We start from the raw sequence: 22,960 nt of genomic DNA on the forward strand, positions 1-22,960 counted from the left end.
ATGAATTCTATCAAAAAAGTACCGAAAATTGATTAAATTAAGTTGGCATTAGGTACTCCACTATATCTATACGCCTGTAAAGTATTAACGTCATATATCTTATTTATTCGTTTATTGAGCTCCATTTCGTAAACTTATCTCAACAAAAGCGATTTTCAATTTTCACAATGGTTGGATATCTAATGGAAAATCGGTTTTGAATTTAGTTGTGAATGATTTAGTTGAGCCAGATTTGTGGATTCATAGATGTACATCGCATATAAGGGCATAAGGCATCATACAAGATAGACATTTTGCACGAATATCTGGATGAAAATTTGATCAAACTTCCACAATTTTCTCCTAATATCAGGAAAAACCTGAGAACAGCAAAAAGTCGCTGGGGGCCAGATCTGGCGAATATGGTGGATGCAGAAGCAATTCGAAGCCCAATTAATGAAATTTTGCCATTGTTTTCATCAAATTGTGACACGGCGGATTGTCTTAATGAAACAGCGCCTTTTTTTCTTCAAATGGGGCCGTTTTTTAACGATTTCATCCTTCAAACGATTCAATAACGCTATATAATAATCGCTGTTGATGGTCTGGTCCTTTTGGAGGTAATCAATGAATATTATACCTTGCGCGTCCCAGAATACTGATGCCTTAAATTTGTTAGCTGGCTGTTGTGTTTTTCCTCGCTTTGAATTCGGTTCATCGTGTGCAGTCCAATGAGCTGACCATCGATAGGACTCCAAGGTAAATTTATGGAGCCATATTTCATCCATTGTACATATCGACGCAAAAATTCAGGTTCATTGCACTTGAACAGCTTTAAACACTGCTCAGAATCATTAACACCTTGTTGATTTTGATCGATTGTGAGCTCGCACGGCACCCATTTTGCACACAGCTTTCTTATGTACAAATATTCGTGAATAATATGATGTACACGTTCAGAATATATCTTCGCAATGTCTGCTATCTCGATCAACTTTACTTCACGGTCATTCAAAAAAAAAAAACTTTTTTGATGTTTTCGTCAGTGGCAGATTCTTCTGTTCGTCCACTGCATTCGCCGTCTTCGGTGCTCATGTCACCACTTTTAAACTCAGCATACCAATCAATGATCGTTGATTTTCCTGGTGCAGACCCCGGATACTCTTCATCAAGCCAAGATTTTGCTTAAACTGTATTTTTTCCCTTCAAAAAGCAATATTATATCAGCACACGAAATTCTTTTTTTTTTCATCTTTTTTCTAATAACAAAAGTAGCTACACTCACAACGCAATAGCTCCCAAACTAATGGTGGGCCAGCTGTCAAATTTTGATACGTATCGTTTGAAGGTTAGAACCAACTTAAAATCATATGGATTTAATACTAGCACCGCCATCTGTGCATCAGACCAGAGACTTTTCAGTTACCCTAATACATTACTTACCTCTAATGCTGTTTTTATGCCATAATATATTCCAGTTCCGCTAATTTTAGAACAGTGATACTCTGGCCAGATTTCACAATTTTGAGGGTAAACAGTGCTCATTCCTTCATAAGTTTTGAACGAACTTGAATACACAGAAGTTATTTTATAATTAAAAATCTCTCCTGTAGGTGGATAAGGTGGGAGCCAACGTACCCAAATGAAAGCATCTCCAGTTGCTATCACAATGATCTCCTTCAGTTTATTTGGAACTATAATAATAATAATGATTTCAACATTTGAATCTCCAATGGAAAAAATCCCTGTTTTTACCTGAAGGTTTCGTCTCAAACATCCTTTCTTCTTTTAATTTACATTCCTCGTTTCTACAAAAGTATATTTCAGATTTGTATTTACAATAGGCCTGCAACGATCCCAATACCAGGGTTCCAATCAAGAATGTTGAAGTTTCATTACGCTCTTCAGTTTTCAAACACCATTCGCTTATACATCGAAATTTCACTCTGTAATTTAAGGCTCCAAGAAGCATCTGACATTTTATCTTTTCGAATTTGAAGTTGGCTAATTTTTCCACTGTTTCGTCAGTTATCTTCACTTGTTTGAAATCTTCCGAATCGTCGAAATGATCTATGAATTATAAGGCACTACATAAATATAGTCATAATTTTCTACATCATTATGCGATCTAGGAAAGCTAAAAAAATTGGTTTAGTTCTGAAGAAAAAAATGTTCCAGAAGATTTAGTGATTTCATCTCAATACTGAAATAAAATTTAAAAAGAGCGATTTCCACTGAAATATTTGTGAAATTATTGTTTTCATTTTATTTATAATATATTTTATTTTATATTCATAAAAATTAAATTGACATTCAATAGTGAAAGCATTCATTTATTCATGAGTCTATTGCGCCCTTCAAGGCCATAGAACTATGTGGTTTCCAAGGATCAATTGGCGCATGAATGAACGAGCGCTCAAAAGCTACTTACTGATCTAATTTTGTCAAAGATATTCGACGGTTTTGACGCCGCTACAACAAATAATTTAGCTCAAGGCTTGCAATTTTCACTCTATATCTATATACATGCAGAATTTGTAGCTCGAATGTACTGTAACTGAAATAAATGTGATCTTTTCGTAATGATGTTGTGCTTGAATTTTCTTCGGTATGAAACGATTTTTCTCGAATTTTCCCTGATTGTGATTTTGTGATCTGCATAAAATTTTGCACGGAGTTTGAGATTGTTATTTCATATAAATGTTAGCAATCTCAACTGCGTTGGTTCTGCCATGACGGAAATATTATATAATTTTTTTGATATTCTAGTCTAATTTTCTATGGTACCTACTGGCATGCGTTCAACATGAAATTTTGTATCTCGAAAATTTCGAGATATCCATAATTTTATATAGAGTTTTCCGATTGGAATGATAACAATTGCAAAAGGTAATAATGGCAACACTGTATCATTTTTTTTATATTTCTTACATAATTTATGTTCAGTAGGTTATGCTATTTTCTCATGGAAAGATACACTCTTCAACGTTAAGAAATTGTTGAAGTGTTTCATCAACGACGACATTTTCAGTTAATCGACTCAATGTTCGTTGTATTGTAGACAAATAATGAGTCGATCAACTGAATTAATTTTTCTTGAATTTCTTTATGTATTCACAAATGAGCAAGTTCTTGAAGCGTATATTATTCCAAGATTAAATGACATAATCTACCGAATACGAATAAGAAAACAAATGTCAAAAATACTACACACTTTAAGCTATATCATTCCTATTGGAAAAACCTTTTTTCAACGGTTTCGTCTAGCTTTTAACTTACATATATAATTCATTTTTATTTTTTTTAATTCATTTAAGGTATTCTCAAAAACAGTTCTAGCTGATAAAATACTCACCTATTCCTTCAGTTTGAAGGGATACTTCTGCTCCCTTGCCAACTTTCACCTCATTGAAGGCATATATTTTTACTTGATACTCAGAATAGGGTTCCAAAGAGGTCAGTTCAATGTTGTTGATTGTCGTATTCATTTCTGATTCTGTTTGGAGAATTTCCGGGATATTTTTTTTACAGGCAATTCCTCGAACTTTCTGGCAAAATCGGAAATCGTGTAAATATTGTAAAACGTGTATAACAGTTTTCAAGAAGGACAACTAGCGCAGCTAGGAAAGGGGCTGCAGCCCCCAAAAATAACAATTCAGAGAAAGTTTGTCAATGGATATTAGGTCGTGTATTATTCAAAATCAATCAATTGATGCTTCGATCGGCAACTTCAATATAGAAAACATTTTTTGGGGATTTTCTTCTCGAAGATATAACCATAAAATTAAAATTTCAATGCCACTAGGTAGTAGGTGAGTAGTTGATACATGATACAAAGAATTATTATTTTCCTACAACTGCTATGGAAAGTAGCGTATTCTTCATAGCATACTCAACTTCAAAACTATGTATTGCTGACACTGTGAGAATAGTTATTTCTCTAATTCTGTGGTTATTCCGTTCATTCTTCCACATCTTGTAGAACAAAATCGTGCGAGAATATATCAGAAACGCACAGTTTTCAAGGTAATATTTTATTATTCTATGTTGGTACTCCGAACTTTCCGCCACGGCTTTATCTGTCAATTCATCAATTTGCCTTAAAGAAATCAGTTCTGCCAACCAACATCCACCAATCACTAAAATATATTTATGGAAATATTTCATTAATTTCAATGAAAATGCAATGAATGCTCGTGTGTTTGCGGCATTCGCCTTTCAGGCTCGTACCACAAACTTCCACACTCGCGAGAAAAGTTGGACTTTCTCCACTTGTTGCACAATGTACTATTCTTTGTATCAAGTATCATGGTTGAAAACGTCTCACAAAATTACTTCCTAAAGGCATAACAAATAGGTATTTGTGCTTCTCGAAAAACGTTCCGAAGCAATAGAAACATATTTCGTTTGATGTTGAGCCCCCCACAACAAAATCCTGGCTGCGCCATTGCGAAAGACTATGACAATATCAGCAAAAAGAGATATCGAAGCTCACCTTATATGTTACTTTGTATCCTACAATATTACCATTCGGAAAATCTGGTTGTTTCCAATGTATTTTCATGGAATTTGGAGTGGATTCGTTCATTTTTATATCATCCACTTCACTAGGAACTGGCAAAATAAAAGAGAGACATTTATATATGATTTAACGATTACGTAAATGGTGTTCGATATTTGAAACAACTTTAAGCATCTTCAAATAAGTAATATATGTAAGTAAGTATATATACTGCTCAACAAGAGTTAGGGATATCGTATTCAATCGTTTTGAAAAGTATGTTATATTCGAGAAAATCGCTGTGAAATCATTTAAAACTCAATATCAATTTGAATCGATCCAATAAAAATCAGTATGAGACATTTCGTCAATCTGGTCGCCTTTTTTCCGAAGTTTGGTTCTTTGCATATGCTTCATGAATGTTCTTATTTTGAAATGGGGTCAGTTCATAAACGGCTTTGATTTGAAACGAATTTTCTGAGAATGCCAAGACGTAAATTAACAAACGCTGAAGCTAATAGGGCTATCGGAATGCTACATGTTGGCTCAGGTTGTTGTAGCGGAAAGGCTCCAAGTCAGCCAAAGTGTGATATCTCGAAGTTGGAATAGATTCAGGGAGACAGGTTTCGTGTTGGAAAGACCAAGGCTTGGTAAGCGACGAAAAACAACACCTGCTCAGGATCGTTTCATCAACATTCCGGCGAGAAGAAACCCTACATCTACGTGTAGAATGCTACGGAATACTCTTCAAAATGCAGATGGGGTCCAAGTTTCCATCAGAGGACGTTTGAGAGGTGAATCTAGGTTCTATACGTCCATTAAGAGAAGTTTCATTAACACGTGACCATAAGCGTCAAAGACTAGAATGGGCAAGGCAACATATCAATTGGAACGATCATTGGCGTAGTGTCCTTTTCAGTGATGAATCCATATATGGACGATTTTTCAGATTCTCGAAGAAAAAGGGTATGGACAATCCCACGCATACCCCGTAATAGTCGCTATGTCCAAGAAGTCCATCCATTCCAAGGGGGTAGTGTTATGGTATGGGCCGGGATATGTTTCAACGGACGCACAGGTCTACACATTTGTCCTGGGATTATGACCGCCTTATACTGTAGGGAGCATGTCGTTGACAATGTTGTGCCAAATTTTCACGCTGCTATTGGTGAAAATTTTCAATTTCTAGACGATAACGCTAGACCGCACCGTGGAGCCATAGTTGAGAATGCGCGCGAGAAGCTTGGTATTCCACATTAACCAGTACCTCCGCACTCACCAGATTTGAATGGCATAGAACATGCATGGAATATGCTCCAAAGAAGATTAGATAATCATCAACATACCCCAGAATCCTTAAATGATCTGAGAGAGCTTCTGCCCCGTTTATGGAACCAAATTCCTCAATAAATGTTCAACAACCTCGTGTGTAGTATGCAACGAAGATGTCAAGCTGTTATTGATGCCCGTGGAGGCCAAACATTGTATTGATAGTCTTAAAATGCTTGAATTCTCTCAGAATAAAATTTCGTTATTTTACTCGATTTATCTTAACCACCCTGTATATGCTGCAGACCAATAGGCTAAAATTAATTTTATTTCCTGCAACTCTTGAAATCATATTAATATGGATTTTCATCACAAACATCTCATTTAAACTAAATTTTTTTGCAATTTAAGTCAATATCCCTAACTCATGTGGAGCAGTTTATTTTCAGTATGATAATCAGTACGTAATAATTTTTTCATAGAATGTTTTGTCCATTTCCAAGAACTCTTCATTTTTAGTTAGGTTACTAATTTCACAAAAATAACCAAAAAACTCATAAGGAAAAACAGGCTGCACATTAGAACAAAATTAAATTCCACAATAAGTACAGCGTGTCCCAAATTCGATGCTCACTGAAAGTATCGGGAGAACTATCGGACTTAGAGAAAAATCTTCAAGGACCCCTGATCTCTATTTTCGGAATAATAAGACATCAGAAAGCAGATCCTAGATATCTTAATTCGTCGAGTTACAGACCGTTAATATGATTTTCATTATAGATACTCATAACAGATCAAAGAAATAATTTACCTAGCGTTTTAGGGATATCGAGGAGAGTTTTTTGAAAAACCGATAACGAGATGCTTTTCGACAAATCTGCTGCTAAAAAACTGCGTCGAAAAATATATAGGGTGTCCCATTTAAGAAACAACAACCCTCATCTACATCTGTACAACGATAATTGATTTCTATGATCAGTTATGAGTATCACATAAACCATAAAAATTACAGAAAAAAACGTTTTGGAATTTTTCGAACATCTCTTCCACAAACCAAGATATAGCGAAATATTTGAAACAGAAATATCCTATATCTGAACTCGATTCACATTCTCAAAGTAAAATGATGGCGCAATATCTTGCATCTCTTGAATCTGGAAAAAATATCATCACACACTGTTTAAACTATTATGCCAAAAATTGTGATCAAAATTTCATCATAACTTTCAATTTTCAAATTAGAAACCTATTTTTTATGATTGCGTTGGATTCTACGGAGAAAAATAAGGGCAGTGTTCAAACATGATTATGCTACCAAAATCAATAATTAAAAAGTAATTCGAGATTCCATGAATTTATGTTATACTATACGCGTAGAGTCAATTTCTTGCCGATTTTAATGAAATTTGTTATAGGTTATCCTATTTTGATTGTAGATAGTCCCAAATGATTTTCGAAATATCGAAAAATCTCAAAATTCATGATCTACCCTTCCATGACTACACCTTTGAATATAAATAGGTGAAACTAGGTATCAAAATATTTTTCGCAAGATCTTGCTCTTTTCAAAATAATTTCAATTACAATTATTTAAAATTGAAAATCCTCAACCTCTCTCGGAATTTATTGAATTATTCCGAGTGAAATCATACTCAATATGTTCAGATAGAATCATATTCAGCAACCTCAGCTTGATGTTGAGCGTCATGTACACCGGACAGTAGGCGTTATGGTATGGGGTGCTATTGCACATGCAAGTAGGTCACCTTTAGTCTTTATTCGAGGTAATATGATAGCGCTGCGTTTCCTTCAAGAAAGAGTGGAGCCATATGTTCTCCTTTACCTTAACCGGCTCGAGAATCCAATATTTCAGCAAAATAATGCCCGACCTCATGTTGCCAGAGTTAGTTTAAACTTTTTCGAAGCGACCTATGTGAATCTTTTGCCATGGCAGCCCAGATCCCCCGATCTGGGTTTTTGAGTGTTTGGGACATCATGGGTAGAAGGCTTGGAAATTTACTCCAGCTCCCATGAACTTTGGGGGCTCTGAGACATGAAGTACAGGTAGGCTGGAAAAGTATCCCTCAAGAAGAAATAGACCATCTTTTTACATCAATGCCGAGACGTGTTGGGGAGTGCGTAGATAATGGCGGTGGAAAAACACATTATTAACAAATTTATTAAAAAAAATTGTAAACCCTCCGTTTTTTGCTCCAAATTTCAATCATTTTCTCCTTGCTACAATAACTATGTTTTACCAAAAAAAATTTCAATTTAAACAGCTCCTTCTGGGTGTTGCAGTTTCTCTGTCAGTTAGTATATTATTATAGTACGGGTGAAGAAAAAAAGATTATTTTACCTCCTTCTTTAGTTCTGAACTCCTTTGTTATTGTCTGGGTTTTGGATTTGAATGTAACACTGTAATTTTCGAACGGAGATAGGTTTCCTCGAGAGAGATCAATAAGTGCACTTCCATTTGAGATAGTCTTATTTTGATCTTCAATGGAATATTGGTATGATGATAATGGGCATTTATCTCGGGTTAACTGAAAATAAAGGAATTTTACTGTTTTTGTGTGGAGATTTTCATGAGATGTTGATAATCACAGTCTTTGTAAGACGATCATTATATTCGTTCGTATTCACATTGAAAAATTCTGTTAAAATCTTGAGGATTATTCAGAACAAATTAGATACTTATATTTCACATTTCATTTGTTTCAGAACAAAAACTTGACCCTCCGCTTAATTTTTAAAGGATTGGCGAGAAAAGCAATATTTATTTATAACATAACATGAAATATCAGGAATATCATGAAAAGAAGGCTTCGATACTTACATTGAGATGAATTTCTACTCGGAATGATGTTGTTTTGATTACTATATCATCTTCAATCCAATCTGTAAGTAGAAGCAGATTTAAATCAGGATCAAGGATCTAAAATATAATATCAAGAATATAAATTTTCCATTAAATGAATATTGCTGTTTATTTAAATGTCTGAAGTATATGAAGTCGATGGGTAGGTACATTTGATTGTTTCCTGATTTGGTCATTCATATCATAAACTGAACTTAATTTTTTAACATTAAATATCATAAAGATCAATTGAAGTTTTATTTTTCCTGTCGAATACTCGATTCCTATATAGTGTACCTAGAAATGTTTGCGAAGAAGAATAACTGATACCTTATAACCATTGTTTAATTCATTTCGAACATTGAAATTACATTAAATTTGCACTGAACCAACTGTTCTGATCAAACGTAGTAAATAAAAATGTTTGATATTAAAAAAACCAAACAAACAAAATAAATTTTCAAAAACATTTCAATTGGGAATTCTTCATTTCAATGAAATAATCGCTTGTTCAATATATTCATATCTCATTTAAATAGATTTAATGTTCCTTAACCAAATTCAATTCAGTTTATTTTCAATTTCGATCGATATTGATTCAATAGTACAATCTGTAAACAACATTCAATATGGTCAGGCCAACCACATCATGAAGTAAGTAGGATCCTTTAAGTTCTTCCGTCACATCAATAAGGGCGTCATTCATTACTATCCGGATAATATATTCAACGTTGCAGAATTTAGTAAAGAAAAACATGAATTCAAAATTTGGCATATACACACTATACATAAATTAGACAAACTTATTCAATACTTGCTATAGAAAATTGTCAATTTTAGAAATTTTGAATCCTTGGTATGGTCTGAAACGAAATTAATTAATTAGGGGAAATGCGGACCAAACGACATATGCGGACAAAATGAACTTTTAGATTTTTTCAAAAGTATAGCTCGAGGTTTCACAGTGATTCAGTTTCTGCTAGTGGTGATGGGAATCCTGCGAAGAAATTGACATCCTACTGTCTGTTTCACTGGTGCAATAGCTACAAATGTGTTTAAGTCGGTTGAATTTTTTTTGTTCACTTGGTTTCTGCATTGCTCCTGGAGAGTGTCATTACAATAATCCTTGTTTTTTTTAATGTATTCTTGTTGGAACTGTAATGACGTAATAATATGTATGAGTTTTAATATGAATATTAGTTTTGTTTTGAAATTGAAATTGAAATATCATAAAAGATATGTATCGGACAAAATTACATACTATTCTGATGGACAAAATGACATAGTATGTCATTTAGTCCGATACATGTCAAGAAAGTATATTTTTGTAAATAATATGAAATTTTGTTGATTGATTTTCACGTGAAACTAATGAGCTCATTTTCATGTTGTTTTGTACTCATTTTGCACGTACCATACGCGATATTACGTGAACTTCTGGTATGTATCTTGTACAAAATACGATACCCTTTCCTATTGAAATTCTTTCACCACTTCCTCAGTGACAAGGCATAGGAAAGCCAAAAGCCCAAAAATGCAATTGTCACTTAATGTTAACGCCTTATTTTGACAAAACAAAGGCTAAATCTGCTGCGACCAATCCACTCAAGAAGAAGAAATACTGAAACATTATTAAATGATAAAAAAAACCTTGTGGTAAAAAAACAAGGCCGTTGAAAAATAAAAAAGTCGTTGACGATGAAGAATTTGACACTGAACCGTTTCAAATCAAAAATAAAAATGAAGATGACGATGACTGCCCCTGCATTTATTGCAATGACGTTTTTTTTCGTTTCATATCTGGTGAGCAGTGGCTGCGTTGCTTGCAGTGTTTTCACTGGGCTCATAAATCGTATGCTACTGTCTCGAGAACCAAAACCTACATATTTTCGAATTTTGCATTCAAATAGTATGTTTGTCATTATGTCTATTATTAGTATGTCATTTTGTTCTTAGTATTCGGACAAAATGGATTTTGTTTCTTATATCTCTTATTTTTGGAGTTCAATTCAATTTTCAGGTTATAATACTTAAAAACAATTAACCAAATTTAGTATTTAGCACCAAAATGGAAGTATTATTGCAATAACTAGAAATATAGGATTGAAAAACAAAACAGTTTGTCATTTTGTCCGCATTTCCCCTATGCTTCCGTCCTCCGACGACATAACGGTGTCAAATGGCCTTGACGTCACTTATGAATTCCTATAATTCCTATAATGCTAATAATAATATAATATAATAATAATGTTTATTCATTACGAAATACAAAAAAATAATAAACATCAATTCTACCTTAATTAATGAATGAACAAACATAAATCTCCCACAAAAGTATGACACTTGTGCGTGGGTTGTGATTCAAATTAACAACAATTCTATGGAGAGACGAACACACAACTAAACAAACTTATTCCTGCTCGTGAATGTATCCCAAAAGGACTTAGGTTTGCTCTTGATCCAGGTTTTAACTCTTCTATTGAACGTTCTGTTATTTTTTGTTTCTTTGATATCCACTGGAAGTTGATTATAAAGGAGTGGTGCGAGATATATGAATGATCTTTGTGCAACTGTTTTTTTTTTTATACTTATACCAATTACTCACAAAATTCCAAGAATCGGAATAAATATTTAAACCTTTCCACTAAATTCTCACCGGAAATACTTCTAGTAACTGAAAAAGTGAAAAATATAGACCAGACGTTTTAACAGCTTTCAAAGATTGTAACCAAGCTACTAACTAATGGAATAAAAATTAAAAAAGGCTGGTGTGAAGCTAACACCAAAGGAAATCGGGGAGAGTGGGGCTGGAATTTCCCGGGGTGAGGTGTTCCGATAATAATATAATAATAACTTTTTGACAAAAAGAGATATCAAGACATGCAAATTATTCTTCTAAAGCACCATGTGGAACGCAAATTTGGCAGTTATTTTTATTACTCTGGCGACGGTGGTTGAGTGGCTGTGTGCACGAGCTCTCGAAACGTCACGTAAGTATAAGTTTTCTTTTTTGAACTATTTGGTCTATCTTTGTTAATTATGAAACTATTCCTATTCATGCGTCAATTTCCCAAATTGTAGTTACATAAGTAAGGAATCTTATCGTTTTAGTATTGTTCCAATTGATTTTGTTAGTTTGCCAGTATGACAATGTTCGTATATCAAAGTGATTTGCGGTCATAAGTTCCTTTCTGGCAGGGCTGGTTGTTCCGCGGAAAACCTTACCCAATCGACATTCAATCGTATCTGAAATTCTGATGACACATTTTTCTTTATTCTAAGGATATGAACCACAAGACAGAGAGAAGTAAGACCTCCTGGACAATTTTTACGTCAAGCTTCCCCTGCTGTTACCAACGACGGAAAATCTGTTGAAACTGAGGCAAGAGAAATTGAATTTTCCGCATGACCTTACATCGACTTCTAGAAAACGACGTTTACGACATACGACTTTTTTAACAGACATACCAAAAAAAAATGTTTTGGCTAAAGAACAGGCAGAAAAAAAGACAAATAGATGAAGGCATTACAAGAACTGAAACAGAAAAAACAAAGATACAAGAAAAAAAAATGGTAAAGGCAAGGAGAAAAGTAAAGAAAAATATCAGGATCAGGAAAAAGCACGCAAGGTATCGATAGTGACGATAGTAATGATTTGTAATTGTACCTACTGCCTAATTTCTTATGATTCATATTGAAATTTTCGACCAAGAGAACAATGGATTGTGGATAGAATGTACTATGTGTAAATTGGGTTCCTACCAAATATTTACATGGAAACGATAAAGTCACTCTTATGTGTGTATCTTAATTATTGTGAGTTATATGAAGAGAAGAGTGATGATTAAGATTGTTGATGAATAAAAATGGAGATTGCCAAAATAATTACAATTGATAAAAGAAGACTGCTGATTGATGAATAGACTTAATTAACCTGAGAAAAAAGATTATATGGAAGTTACTAGTTATGTTTTTTATTTTGAAAATATATTTACACAGATTGATAAGATTTATAAATTTCAAGAACTTCAATATATTTTAACTGAATGAAAAAATTTATATAAACCAATAACATAATATTTTGTTGTTTTTTTGTTCAGTTTAGCATAATAGTAATTTTTCGGCAACCGTCCGGGAAGTGCTCACTTCCTGGACGCTTTTTCTCTGAGAAAGTAGCATTTCCCGGCCTAGTCCGGAAAGTACGTACTTCCCGGACTAGGCCGGAAAAGAATCATAGAATCCATAGAAACCGAGATAACGGCTGACAGTTCATATGAAATTAGTTGTCAAAAATTTGTATGTTTTTTGATCGCAATCGCAATAAAATATGAAAAGCAGCAGCGATAGTGTTATTTTACATGGTAGCCGAAAAAATATTGTACGCAACACGCCCGAAAATGGTTTTTTTGGACTCACAGACTTCCAGGACTAGCTTACGCTCGTCCTGGAATTTTGTCTATTCGTCCAAAAAAACCCTATTTTCCGGACTTGTTACGTAAATTACTATTACGTAACAAGTCCGGAAAATAGGGTTTTTTTGGACAAATAGACGCTTACGCTCTTCCTGGAAGTCTGTGAGTCCAAAAAACCATTTTCGGTCGTGTTACGTACAATATTTTTTCGGAAACCGTGTAGAATAATACTATTGCTGCTGCTTTCCATATTTTATTGCGATTGTGATCAAAAAACATGCAAATTTTTGACAACTAATTTCATATGAACTGTCAGCCGTTATCTCGGTTGCTATGGTAATGATCAACTGCATTTATTAAAAATATACCTACCAAGATTTTCATATTCACAATGCCACGAACGACGTAATTCTTTTCCGGCCTAGTCCGGGAAGTACGTACTTTCCGGACTAGGCCGGGAAATGCTACTTTCTCAGAGAGAAAGCGTCCAGGAAGTGAGCACTTCCCGGACGGTTGCCGAAAAAATAAATTTAACATACACAGGTTGATATAAATGATTGTTTTATTCAATACTACCTTCATTATTTCAACAAAATATTGTCAGAATTTTAGAGGAACAACTCGCCCCAAAGCGGGGTTGATTGTTCCGCTCTGAAATTTTACAGACTTCTGTTAAAAAAAACTATTGCAATATCAGTAAAAACGACTAAAAGATTTCCAAACAGGATAAATATCCGTTCGATATTATCTCAAGTTGAAAATGAAATCCTTCATTATCATGATGAAAATTCGTATTATTCAAAAATCGGAATCCGCCCCCCCCCCTACCTGATCAATAATATTTTGAAGATGGTTAATTTTTTTCGAATAGTTGTAAAAGCACTAATTAGCACTAATTAAGCATTAATTGGTGCGATAGATATTTTGGAGTAATTTCAAAATTTTGAAATCATAAAAAGGAGGTGAAAAAATATTTACCATTGCATGTCGTTATACATATTGCAGCAGGAAGATTCATGTAATGTAATTTCTTTATTTCACTTTTCTCATCACTCAAAAGAACTCTGATTGCATATTGTTTGTTTGATTCGAAATTTCCGACTACTACATTTCCATTCTTCTCCAAATTTTCTACTTCTCCATAATCATTCCACCATAATGAACGGGCATTCTATAAAATTAATATTGGAAAAATAGTTGCGTTCGAATATCATCATTAAGTATAGATGATCGACTACCAAATGGCTCAAACAACTCAGCACAATAGCCCCACTTGAAACGCATTATTTCATCGGCTGATCTTCCTCTTATTTGCAATAGAGCCATTTGGTCAACCTAGAAGATTCTTCTATATGTTGATGGGGATCAATCAAGTGTAAACTCTGATATAGAATTCTAAGAGGAAATGGCCTTATTTCTATGGTAAAATAATATAAAAAACTAGTTAATAATTATCAAATTATTTGACTTTGAAAGAAAAAAGTTTATCCGGATATCTTCTCTATTGATCTCTTTGAATTGTTCACAAGCAAGAGGGATCAGAGAAACCAACTCCAATAGAATATAATATCAATTAGGATTCAGATACTAACTATGATAATGTGAGGAGAAATATTTTTATTACAAAATTTCTTCATATGTTAGCTTGCTCTTATTGTTTTACCTAGTTAAATGAAGAAACATGATATCACTTACTGAATATTGTACCAGATAATATTTTGGCTTGGTTTTTCCGATGTAATTTTCACTATCCCATTGTATCTCACAGGAGTCTGCTTTTCGATCTACCACTTTTGGTGCAATTTCCAAATATTGACCTTTCTTAGCTGAAATAGCGGTTTGAATTGAATTGATTTTGAATTTATAAATAGATCAATACTCAGGAGGATATTCTCATCATGGATGCAAATAATTCTTACCATTTCCACTGCTATATTCAACCTTTTTAAGGGAAGAAAAGTGATTGGTCCATCCAATTTATATTTAATATCATTTTATTGTCCAAATGAGGAAAGCACAGACGTGAAATTTAGAGATTTTGAGCGACCATTCATGCATGCTCTAATTGCTTGGATATGTAGAGCAGGAATAAACAAGCGCTCAAAAGCTGCTGACTGACTTTTTACTCAATTCTACATGAATTATCTATGGTTTTTACTGTCGAAACGAAATTTTGCACGAAACTTGAAATTGTAAATCTACAGGCAAGCCACAAGCCCATTCAGATTTTATATTTATTTCTATGAAAACACTTCACAGAACTTTTTTCGGACTTAATTTAATGAAATATATTTCAATAAAAATACTAGCAAGACATCTATTATTCATATATAATCAAATATTTCATGTTTGGAATCGCAAAATGTTCAAAAATATGTTATTTCAAGAGATAAAAATAACTTCATTAAAATATGAAAATAATGTTCATAAAAAACTGAAAGGTAGAATATAGGTATTATGTTTCATTGTTTAATACAACGCAACCATAAAAAGAATATGATTCAGATAAAGGAATTGTGACCAAGTATTATAGATATAATTCCCGAAACATTTATAGTTTGCATTCTGGCTAACTACGCTGTATTGATCGAAATCTAATAGACTTCCCTCAACCATGCAAATATTAAAATTCTTTTTGATATTTTTCTATTAGAAACATGTCGTCCCTCCATTTCCTTTAAGATTATTGTAATCAGATGTTAATTTTCAAAATCTTGATAATAATGATCTAAAATTCAATTTCATATTCTCTTTTTTCTAAACGATGTATTAATTTTTCATAGAATTGAATGAATATGAACATAATACGTATTTATTTATTTATTTATATGTTTCAAGGTACATAATAAAACTGATCTGATCTATACAACTGTGCATTAAATTCACACAGAAGTGCCAGCGTCAGATGTTTGTTACTGTATTGAATTTGATGTAAAACGATTAAAGGCTACCAAAGCGTCGGCGCATATTTGTGTTATGACAAAAATTCGGAAGTGCTTAGTGCTTAGTAATCCGCCAAAGTGCTCGCGAGCACTGCACTGCTCGGGAGCCCTTTTGGGATTACTAAGCACTAAGCCTTTTGTGAAAGTGCTTCGATTACTAAGCACTAAGCATTGATTTCAAAAAGTGCTCGGGAGCACAAAAAGGCTTCAAGTGCTTTCGAAAGCACTAAGCACAATACTTTGGCACAGCTCTGATCTAGTGTCACAGAAATATTGAGTTTTTTTCCAATATTGTTCCTGAATTTTCTTCGGTTCTCCTTTTTTGATCAGCTTGTTATTTTACATGGTTATTTAAAATCTCGACTAGGTTTTGTGGTAACATTGCTAAATGAAAATTCATTAACATCAAAAAATAAACTGCTCCACATGAGTTAGGGATATAAAATATAGTTTAAATGAGATTATTGTGATGAAAATTCATATTAATATGATTTCAAGTTGCAGGAAATAAAATTCATTTTAGCCTGTAGGTCTGCAACGTATACAGAGTGAGGGTGGTTAAGAAAAATCGAGTAAAATAACGAAATTTCATTCTGAGTGAATTCAAGCATTTTAAGACTATCAATACAATGTTTGGCCTCCACGGGCATCAATAACAGCTTGACATCTTCGTTGCATACTAGACACGAGGTTGTTGAACATTTATTGAGGAAGCTCTCTCAGATCATTTAAGGATTCTGGGGTATGTTGATGATTATCTAATCTTCTTTGGAGCATATTCCATGCATGTTCTATGCCATTCAAATCTGGTGAGTGCGGAGGTACTGGTTAATGTGGAATACCAAGCTTCTCGCGCGCATTCTCAACTATGGCTCCACGGTGCGGTCTAGCGTTATCGTCTAGAAATTGAAAATTTTCACCAATAGCAGCGTGAAAATTTGGCACAACATTGTCAATGACATGCTCCCTATAGTGTAAGGCGGTCATATTCCCAGGACAAATGTGTAGATCTGTGCGCCCGTTGAAACATATCCCGGCCCATACCATAACACAATGGATGGACTTGCACATAGCGACGATTACGGGTTATGCCTGGGATTGTCTATACCCTTATTCTTCGAGAATCTGAAAATCGTCCATATCTGGATTCATCAGTGAAAAGGACACTAAGCCAATGAATAATGATCGTTCCAATTGCCCTTTCCTGTCTTTGACGCTTATGGTCACGTGTTTATGGCACTCCCTCAATGGACGTCTAGAACCTAGATTCACCTCTCTCAAACGTCGTCTGATGATTTCGATGGAAACTTGGACCCTATCTGCACTTTGAACAGTATTCTACACGTAGATGAAGGGTTTCTTCTCGACGAAACGGTGATGAAACGATCCTGAGCAGGTGTTGTTTTTCGTCGCCCACCAAGCATTGGTCTTTCCAACACGGAACCTATTCCAAAGTCGAGATATCACACTTTGGCTGACTTGGAGCCTTTCCGCTACAACATCCTGAGTTAGGCCACCCTGTAGCATTCCGATAGCCCCATTAGCCTCAGCATTTGTTAATTTACGTCTTGGCATTTTCAGAAAACTCATTTCAAATAGAAGCCGTTGATAAACTGACTCCATTCCAAAATAAGAACATTCATGAAGCACATGCAAAGAAACAAAACTTCAGAAAAAAGGCGACCAGATTGACGAAATGTCTCATACTGATTTTCATTGGATCGATTTAAGTTGTTATTGAGTTTTAAATGATTTTACAGCGATTTTCTCGACGATAACATACTTTTCAAAAAGATTGAATACGATATCCCTAACTCTTGTGAAGCAGTTTATATGTAATCAGTTTTGAGGCTAGGTTCACCTATTAGGTGAACTATAGTGTAATGAAATAATGATTTTTCGTCTGGAAATATTTGAGACAATATATATATTGGCATGACAGAGCAGGAACCGAACCCTCAACCTCCGAACCACGAGTCCAACGCTCTCATCAACTGAGCTACCGAGGAAAATTCCAACCGCATATCGAGGAACCGCTTCTCCCCCCAGAATCAAATGTTAGTAGAAAGTTAATGTTGAAAGTTGAAAGGGAACTTATTCACTATCGGTGATCATCACGATTCACTTCACTTTTCCTCTTAGTCGTCGTCGGCATATAGCGACAAGATTAATTTGAAATAATGATTCTTCTTATGAAAATAATAATATACAGGTTGTTCCAAATTGAGTCGGCACCATTGCCAACTCCGTTATTATTGATGCTACGATGTCGGTTAAATCGGCAAACTAGTAGCATTTTTAGTGGTCTTCTCGATGCAGAAATATAATTCTGGGCGAGAATTGAATAATTCGGAGGTTGCGGGTTCGATTCCCGATCGAGAAGGTACTTATTCCTCAGAAGCGAAATAACTTACTTGGATCAACAAAAAATAATAGGTTACCAATATTTCCGTGACAAAGAATCTGAGATGGTTGAAATTTAGTTTGTATATGTATAATAATTACTCGAGTTTTCATGCTGAATTTGAGAGGACTGTATCTCAAAAAATCTTCATCTAGTTGAACTAACCGACAACACTGACGATCTCTAAAGAACCAATTGGCGCATAAATGGACAGGCGCCCAAAAGCTAATGACGCGTAGCTTTTTTCAATATTTTTTTGTTGCTTTGTTCATTCAATATATTAAAATGATGTGTGAGAAATTTAAAGATACATTTTGTTTGCAGAGTCATTCTTTTCGTTTGTATGACAGTTCAACACATTGACAATAATTCATATAAATATTTTTTTACTTACGAACTTGACATGTTGGACCTTCAAATAAATTATGGCAATCACATTTGCCATTTATCGCATCACATTGACCCACTGGATCGCAAAATGCGCATTGTTTTTGACAAAAGTATCCATACGGTCCTTTTGGGCACACTGAAAAAACATTTTTTGTTAATAAGGACCAACATAACTTTGAAACTATATGCCAATTTCATTTATCGTTTATGGATAATAGCTGTTCAATAATACATGATTTATGTACTTCTTGAAATTAATTGATGCCATGAAATATTAGGTGTACAACTTTGCTGCCGCCGTTTTGCAATGGATGGCTGTAGCGGTAAGTGGTAGTCGAAATAAATAGATCGCGTAGATGTCATACAACAAGCTTAGGTATTTGTAAACGCCATCGAAATATTAGTCGATTTATGTCTGCGTTATAAAATCTCGATTAAATATGTCAGCTTACTAGCCAAATTCTCGTCATTCTCGGTAGGTTTCAATTTTCTGCTCTAATATGAAGAAATCTGCGGCTGAGGCTCATAGAATGCTCTCAAATACCTATGATGAGGACGCTATTAGTGAAAGAACGTGCCGAGTGAGGTTTCAACGCTTCAAGAACGGCGATCTTGAAGTCAAAGACCAGCATGGTGGTGGAAGAGAGAAAGTTTATGAAGATGAAGAATTGTAGGCATTACTTGAACAAGATTCGTGTCAAACGCAATAAGAATTGGCAGGATCATTGGGAGTACGTAAAAACATTTTAAAAAGTTTTCTCCAGACGTTGCTCCCTTGGACTATCAGTTGATTCGATCAATGGCACACGACCTGCCTGATCAACACTTCCGGCCTTATAAAGAAGTAAGTACTTGGATCGGTTGGTGGATCGCTTCAAAAGATTGCAAGTTTTTTCAACGCGGGATTCGTGAGCCCGGAAGATGAGAGAAATTAGTGGCCAGCGCTGGACAATAAAATATATATCAATTGATTGTTATAACCATATATCTGGAAAAATGAAAAACAATAATAATAAATGTATAACCAGTTTTTCACAATAAATATTCGAATTTTGGAAAAAAACAGAGGAAGCAAAGTTGTACGAATATGTAAAAAAATACTAAATAAACATTGCACAAATGATTACCCTCACACATTTGATGTCATAGTTTCTTTTCTGCTATTAATAAATCGCCAGTGCGTTGACACCATAAAAGCAATAAAAGTTTTCTGCGACATCTATGAATGAAATGAATTGTCATGCAAAATGATCAGGTACCTAGATAGTATAATTTGAATAATTTGATCATCCAATCAAACGATTTTTATGTTCAACAAGTCCAACATGAAATCAATACATTACCTTTATTACATTGTGATCCCATATATCCCGAAGAGCAAAAACATTGAGTGTTGCCATTTTTTTCTTCGCATATTTGCAACTTTTCACATTTTTTGTTGTTGATTCGTTCTTGGAATAGATCGCATGAAATACATGAACTTCCTATGGCATCAGGAGATGAACATATTATGTCATCTGAAAGAATTGGGATTTAAATTTTACATGGTGCATTACAATATGATATTTTCAATCTTCAAACAATTTTAGATTTTCACATTTTACCAAATGAGTTTTGGACCTGACACACAGGTGACAAAGCCAGTGCCATTCTTTTTTTCAAAGTACCAAGTATCAAAAGATGCGTATTGAAATTTCGAAACATATATAGAGTCAAGTCTGGGTCAAGATATTGAATGGTACATTTGCAGTGTTTCGGAAAATGTAAAAAACGAGTTTCGTGCAAGCAAAGCAATGGCTTGATGAGTGTTGTTCAGACTCTGCTCCATCGAACACAATGGTTGAAAATGTGTTAAAACTTGTTATGCCAGTTTAAGACGTGGTCGAAGAACCACCGACGAAGTTGAAAGCTCTGGGACCCTATTCTCGACAAGTGATGTTTCAAAACGTATACGTACTTTCCAAAAGTCACACGTTTTGGTATTCTTGACTACTGAACTTGAAAACGTACACGTTTTCAGTGTGAATGCTTACTGCGAGAGCTTTTTGGCATTCGTTTTGATTCTTTGACAATCTGAATGCCATAGAGATATATTCATAAGTCATATTTATTCTTCTAAGATAATGTAAGACGAAATAGTACAATTGTTATTAATGGATCTATTGGATGATGTGGAACAAATGGATCAGCGGAGATTCAATGTTTCGAGTGAGATACAATTCGTTTAAATGTTTCTGGAAATCCTTAAAGAATATGGATGATGACACCTCTGGATAATGAACCAGTGGAAGGTTCCAAAATATTTATACAATAAATAAATAATAAATAATAAATGCTTCGTAGACAGCAAGTAACATTGTCAATGTTCGTGTAGTGCTCCATAATATTTGCATTGAAAATACAATGTGGCGGAACGATGGTACATCACAAGTTGATTTGGAAATATATGACTTCCTCATCGATAGTAGAGATCGAGTAGAAGTGAATAAGCAAAGGATAAATCCGGAATTGGCAGTAGGTCGAAAATTGAGATGCATTATTTTATTCGCAATCATCAAGCCGAGTGATTTGAAAATTTGTTAAACAATTTATCAATATATAATTTAATGATTTATATGAATCCTTCGATGTAAAATGTAACTTGTAAATCCTTAAAAAATTATTACTATTTCGTTTGTTCTAATTAACATGAACAAATTTGCATGAAAATTTATGTAAAAAACATTCTAATAAATAACAAGTAAATCAACCAAATGCACAACATGAACAACAGTTTTCTGCTGATAATATGAACATTCAATAAAGAAAAGAAGAATTAAGTCCCTTTATGTCTCTCAATAGATACTTTTTCAAAAATATCAATTATATTCACTTCTATTTTGGATAATTCGATTTACATAGGAGGCCCGCAGCTTGTTTCTCTTCTTCCAATCTCTAGATGCACCCGTCATACAAGTATGTTACCAATTTCTGCTCATTTTCTTTATGCATCTTTGTAAGTGAATTGATTAGATAATTTACCCTCTTGAAGATCCACGTTTTTTTTTTAAAACTCAATCAGACAATATTTTTGACTCAGTTATTTGAATTCTTCTTTTGATTTGTTGTTTGTTTGCTGAACAATTTTAAATATATTAATGAACAATTTCTCTTCGAAATTTTTTTTCAATTTGAATTGACGGAACATAAATTGATGACATTTCATCTCATCTGTGAAATTTCACAATGATGCCGGCTCTTGGGAGTACACGTTTTTGAAAGTGTACGTTTAATGGTACGAACGGTTGTCAAGAAAACCATTTTGGAAAACCGCTCGCACGTGTACCACTCGTTCCTGAAACGTGTACGTCAAAAAGAACACTTGTCAACCATACGGACCCTGGTCGCCCGAATTCGACTGCTATTTTAGGAAATTAAAAAAAAAAACGAAATGGTTTTGAGCAATCGTAAAATTGAAGTTGGATGAGATGGCGGTGGAGCTGAAAATATCAGAATTCTTTGTTTCCACTTCTTTACGTGAACATTTGTCTATTAGAAAACTTTGCTCAAAATGTAGATATTGCTCACAGCTGATCCAAAGTTCCACTGTTTGAAGCTGTTTATGCGGAATAGAGAGGATTGTTTCCCTCGATTCATAACTTCATAACTACATTCCCGAGTCAAAGAGAACGTCAGCTGAGTGAAAAGGAGTCCAAAGCCAACAAAATCTCAAACATTAGCTGGCAAGGTTGACATCCGTGTTTTGGGACGTGCATGCTATATTTTTCATTCACAAAAGTGAAACTATCACCAGCAAATATTTCATAACGTTATTGGATCGATTGAGTGCAGAAATCAACATACAGTTAAGTCTGAATCGAGATATCGAAGATTGAGGGAGTATTTTTTGATGGAAAACCCCACTGTGCGAGCAAAGTTATATCTTGAAAAATGATATTCAGACTGCATCGGGAACAACGTTAAAAACGTGCTCCAGGGAAAAATTGGCTGTAATGAAGAAGTGATTGCCGAGGTTGAAGTCTATTTCGACAGTAAAGACGAATGTTTTTGCATAAAAGGTATTGAAAAGTTAGAAGATCTGATTGGAGTACATACATCACTCTTGAAGATGCCTATGTCTACGAAGAAAGTCGGATTTTTCACAAAAACACGTGTCTTTACTAGGAATTATTCTGTTTGCGGACGATGTCAAGTTTTTCGAAG

General features: G+C 34.3%; 1 protein-coding gene across 2 annotated transcripts in view; it reads right to left on the reverse strand.

Moving 5' to 3' along the window:
* Window positions 1-22,960, reverse strand: part of LOC123682624 — a 107,878-nt gene that overhangs the window by 63,130 nt on the left and 21,788 nt on the right. For both annotated transcript variants that reach the window (XM_045621363.1, XM_045621372.1), the window contains 10 exons: window positions 20,101-20,274; window positions 18,762-18,893; window positions 14,717-14,847; window positions 14,000-14,192; window positions 8,589-8,650; window positions 8,109-8,295; window positions 4,475-4,593; window positions 3,335-3,527; window positions 1,735-2,049; window positions 1,423-1,673 (listed from right to left, as the gene is read on the reverse strand). In XM_045621363.1, the coding sequence (XP_045477319.1) occupies window positions 1,423-1,673; window positions 1,735-2,049; window positions 3,335-3,527; window positions 4,475-4,593; window positions 8,109-8,295; window positions 8,589-8,650; window positions 14,000-14,192; window positions 14,717-14,847; window positions 18,762-18,893; window positions 20,101-20,274 (1,757 nt within the window). The remainder of the gene's footprint in view (window positions 1-1,422; window positions 1,674-1,734; window positions 2,050-3,334; window positions 3,528-4,474; window positions 4,594-8,108; window positions 8,296-8,588; window positions 8,651-13,999; window positions 14,193-14,716; window positions 14,848-18,761; window positions 18,894-20,100; window positions 20,275-22,960) is intronic.

The sequence above is a fragment of the Harmonia axyridis genome, chromosome 1 (assembly GCF_914767665.1).
Source record: "Harmonia axyridis chromosome 1, icHarAxyr1.1, whole genome shotgun sequence".
Classification (NCBI taxonomy): domain Eukaryota; kingdom Metazoa; phylum Arthropoda; class Insecta; order Coleoptera; family Coccinellidae; genus Harmonia; species Harmonia axyridis.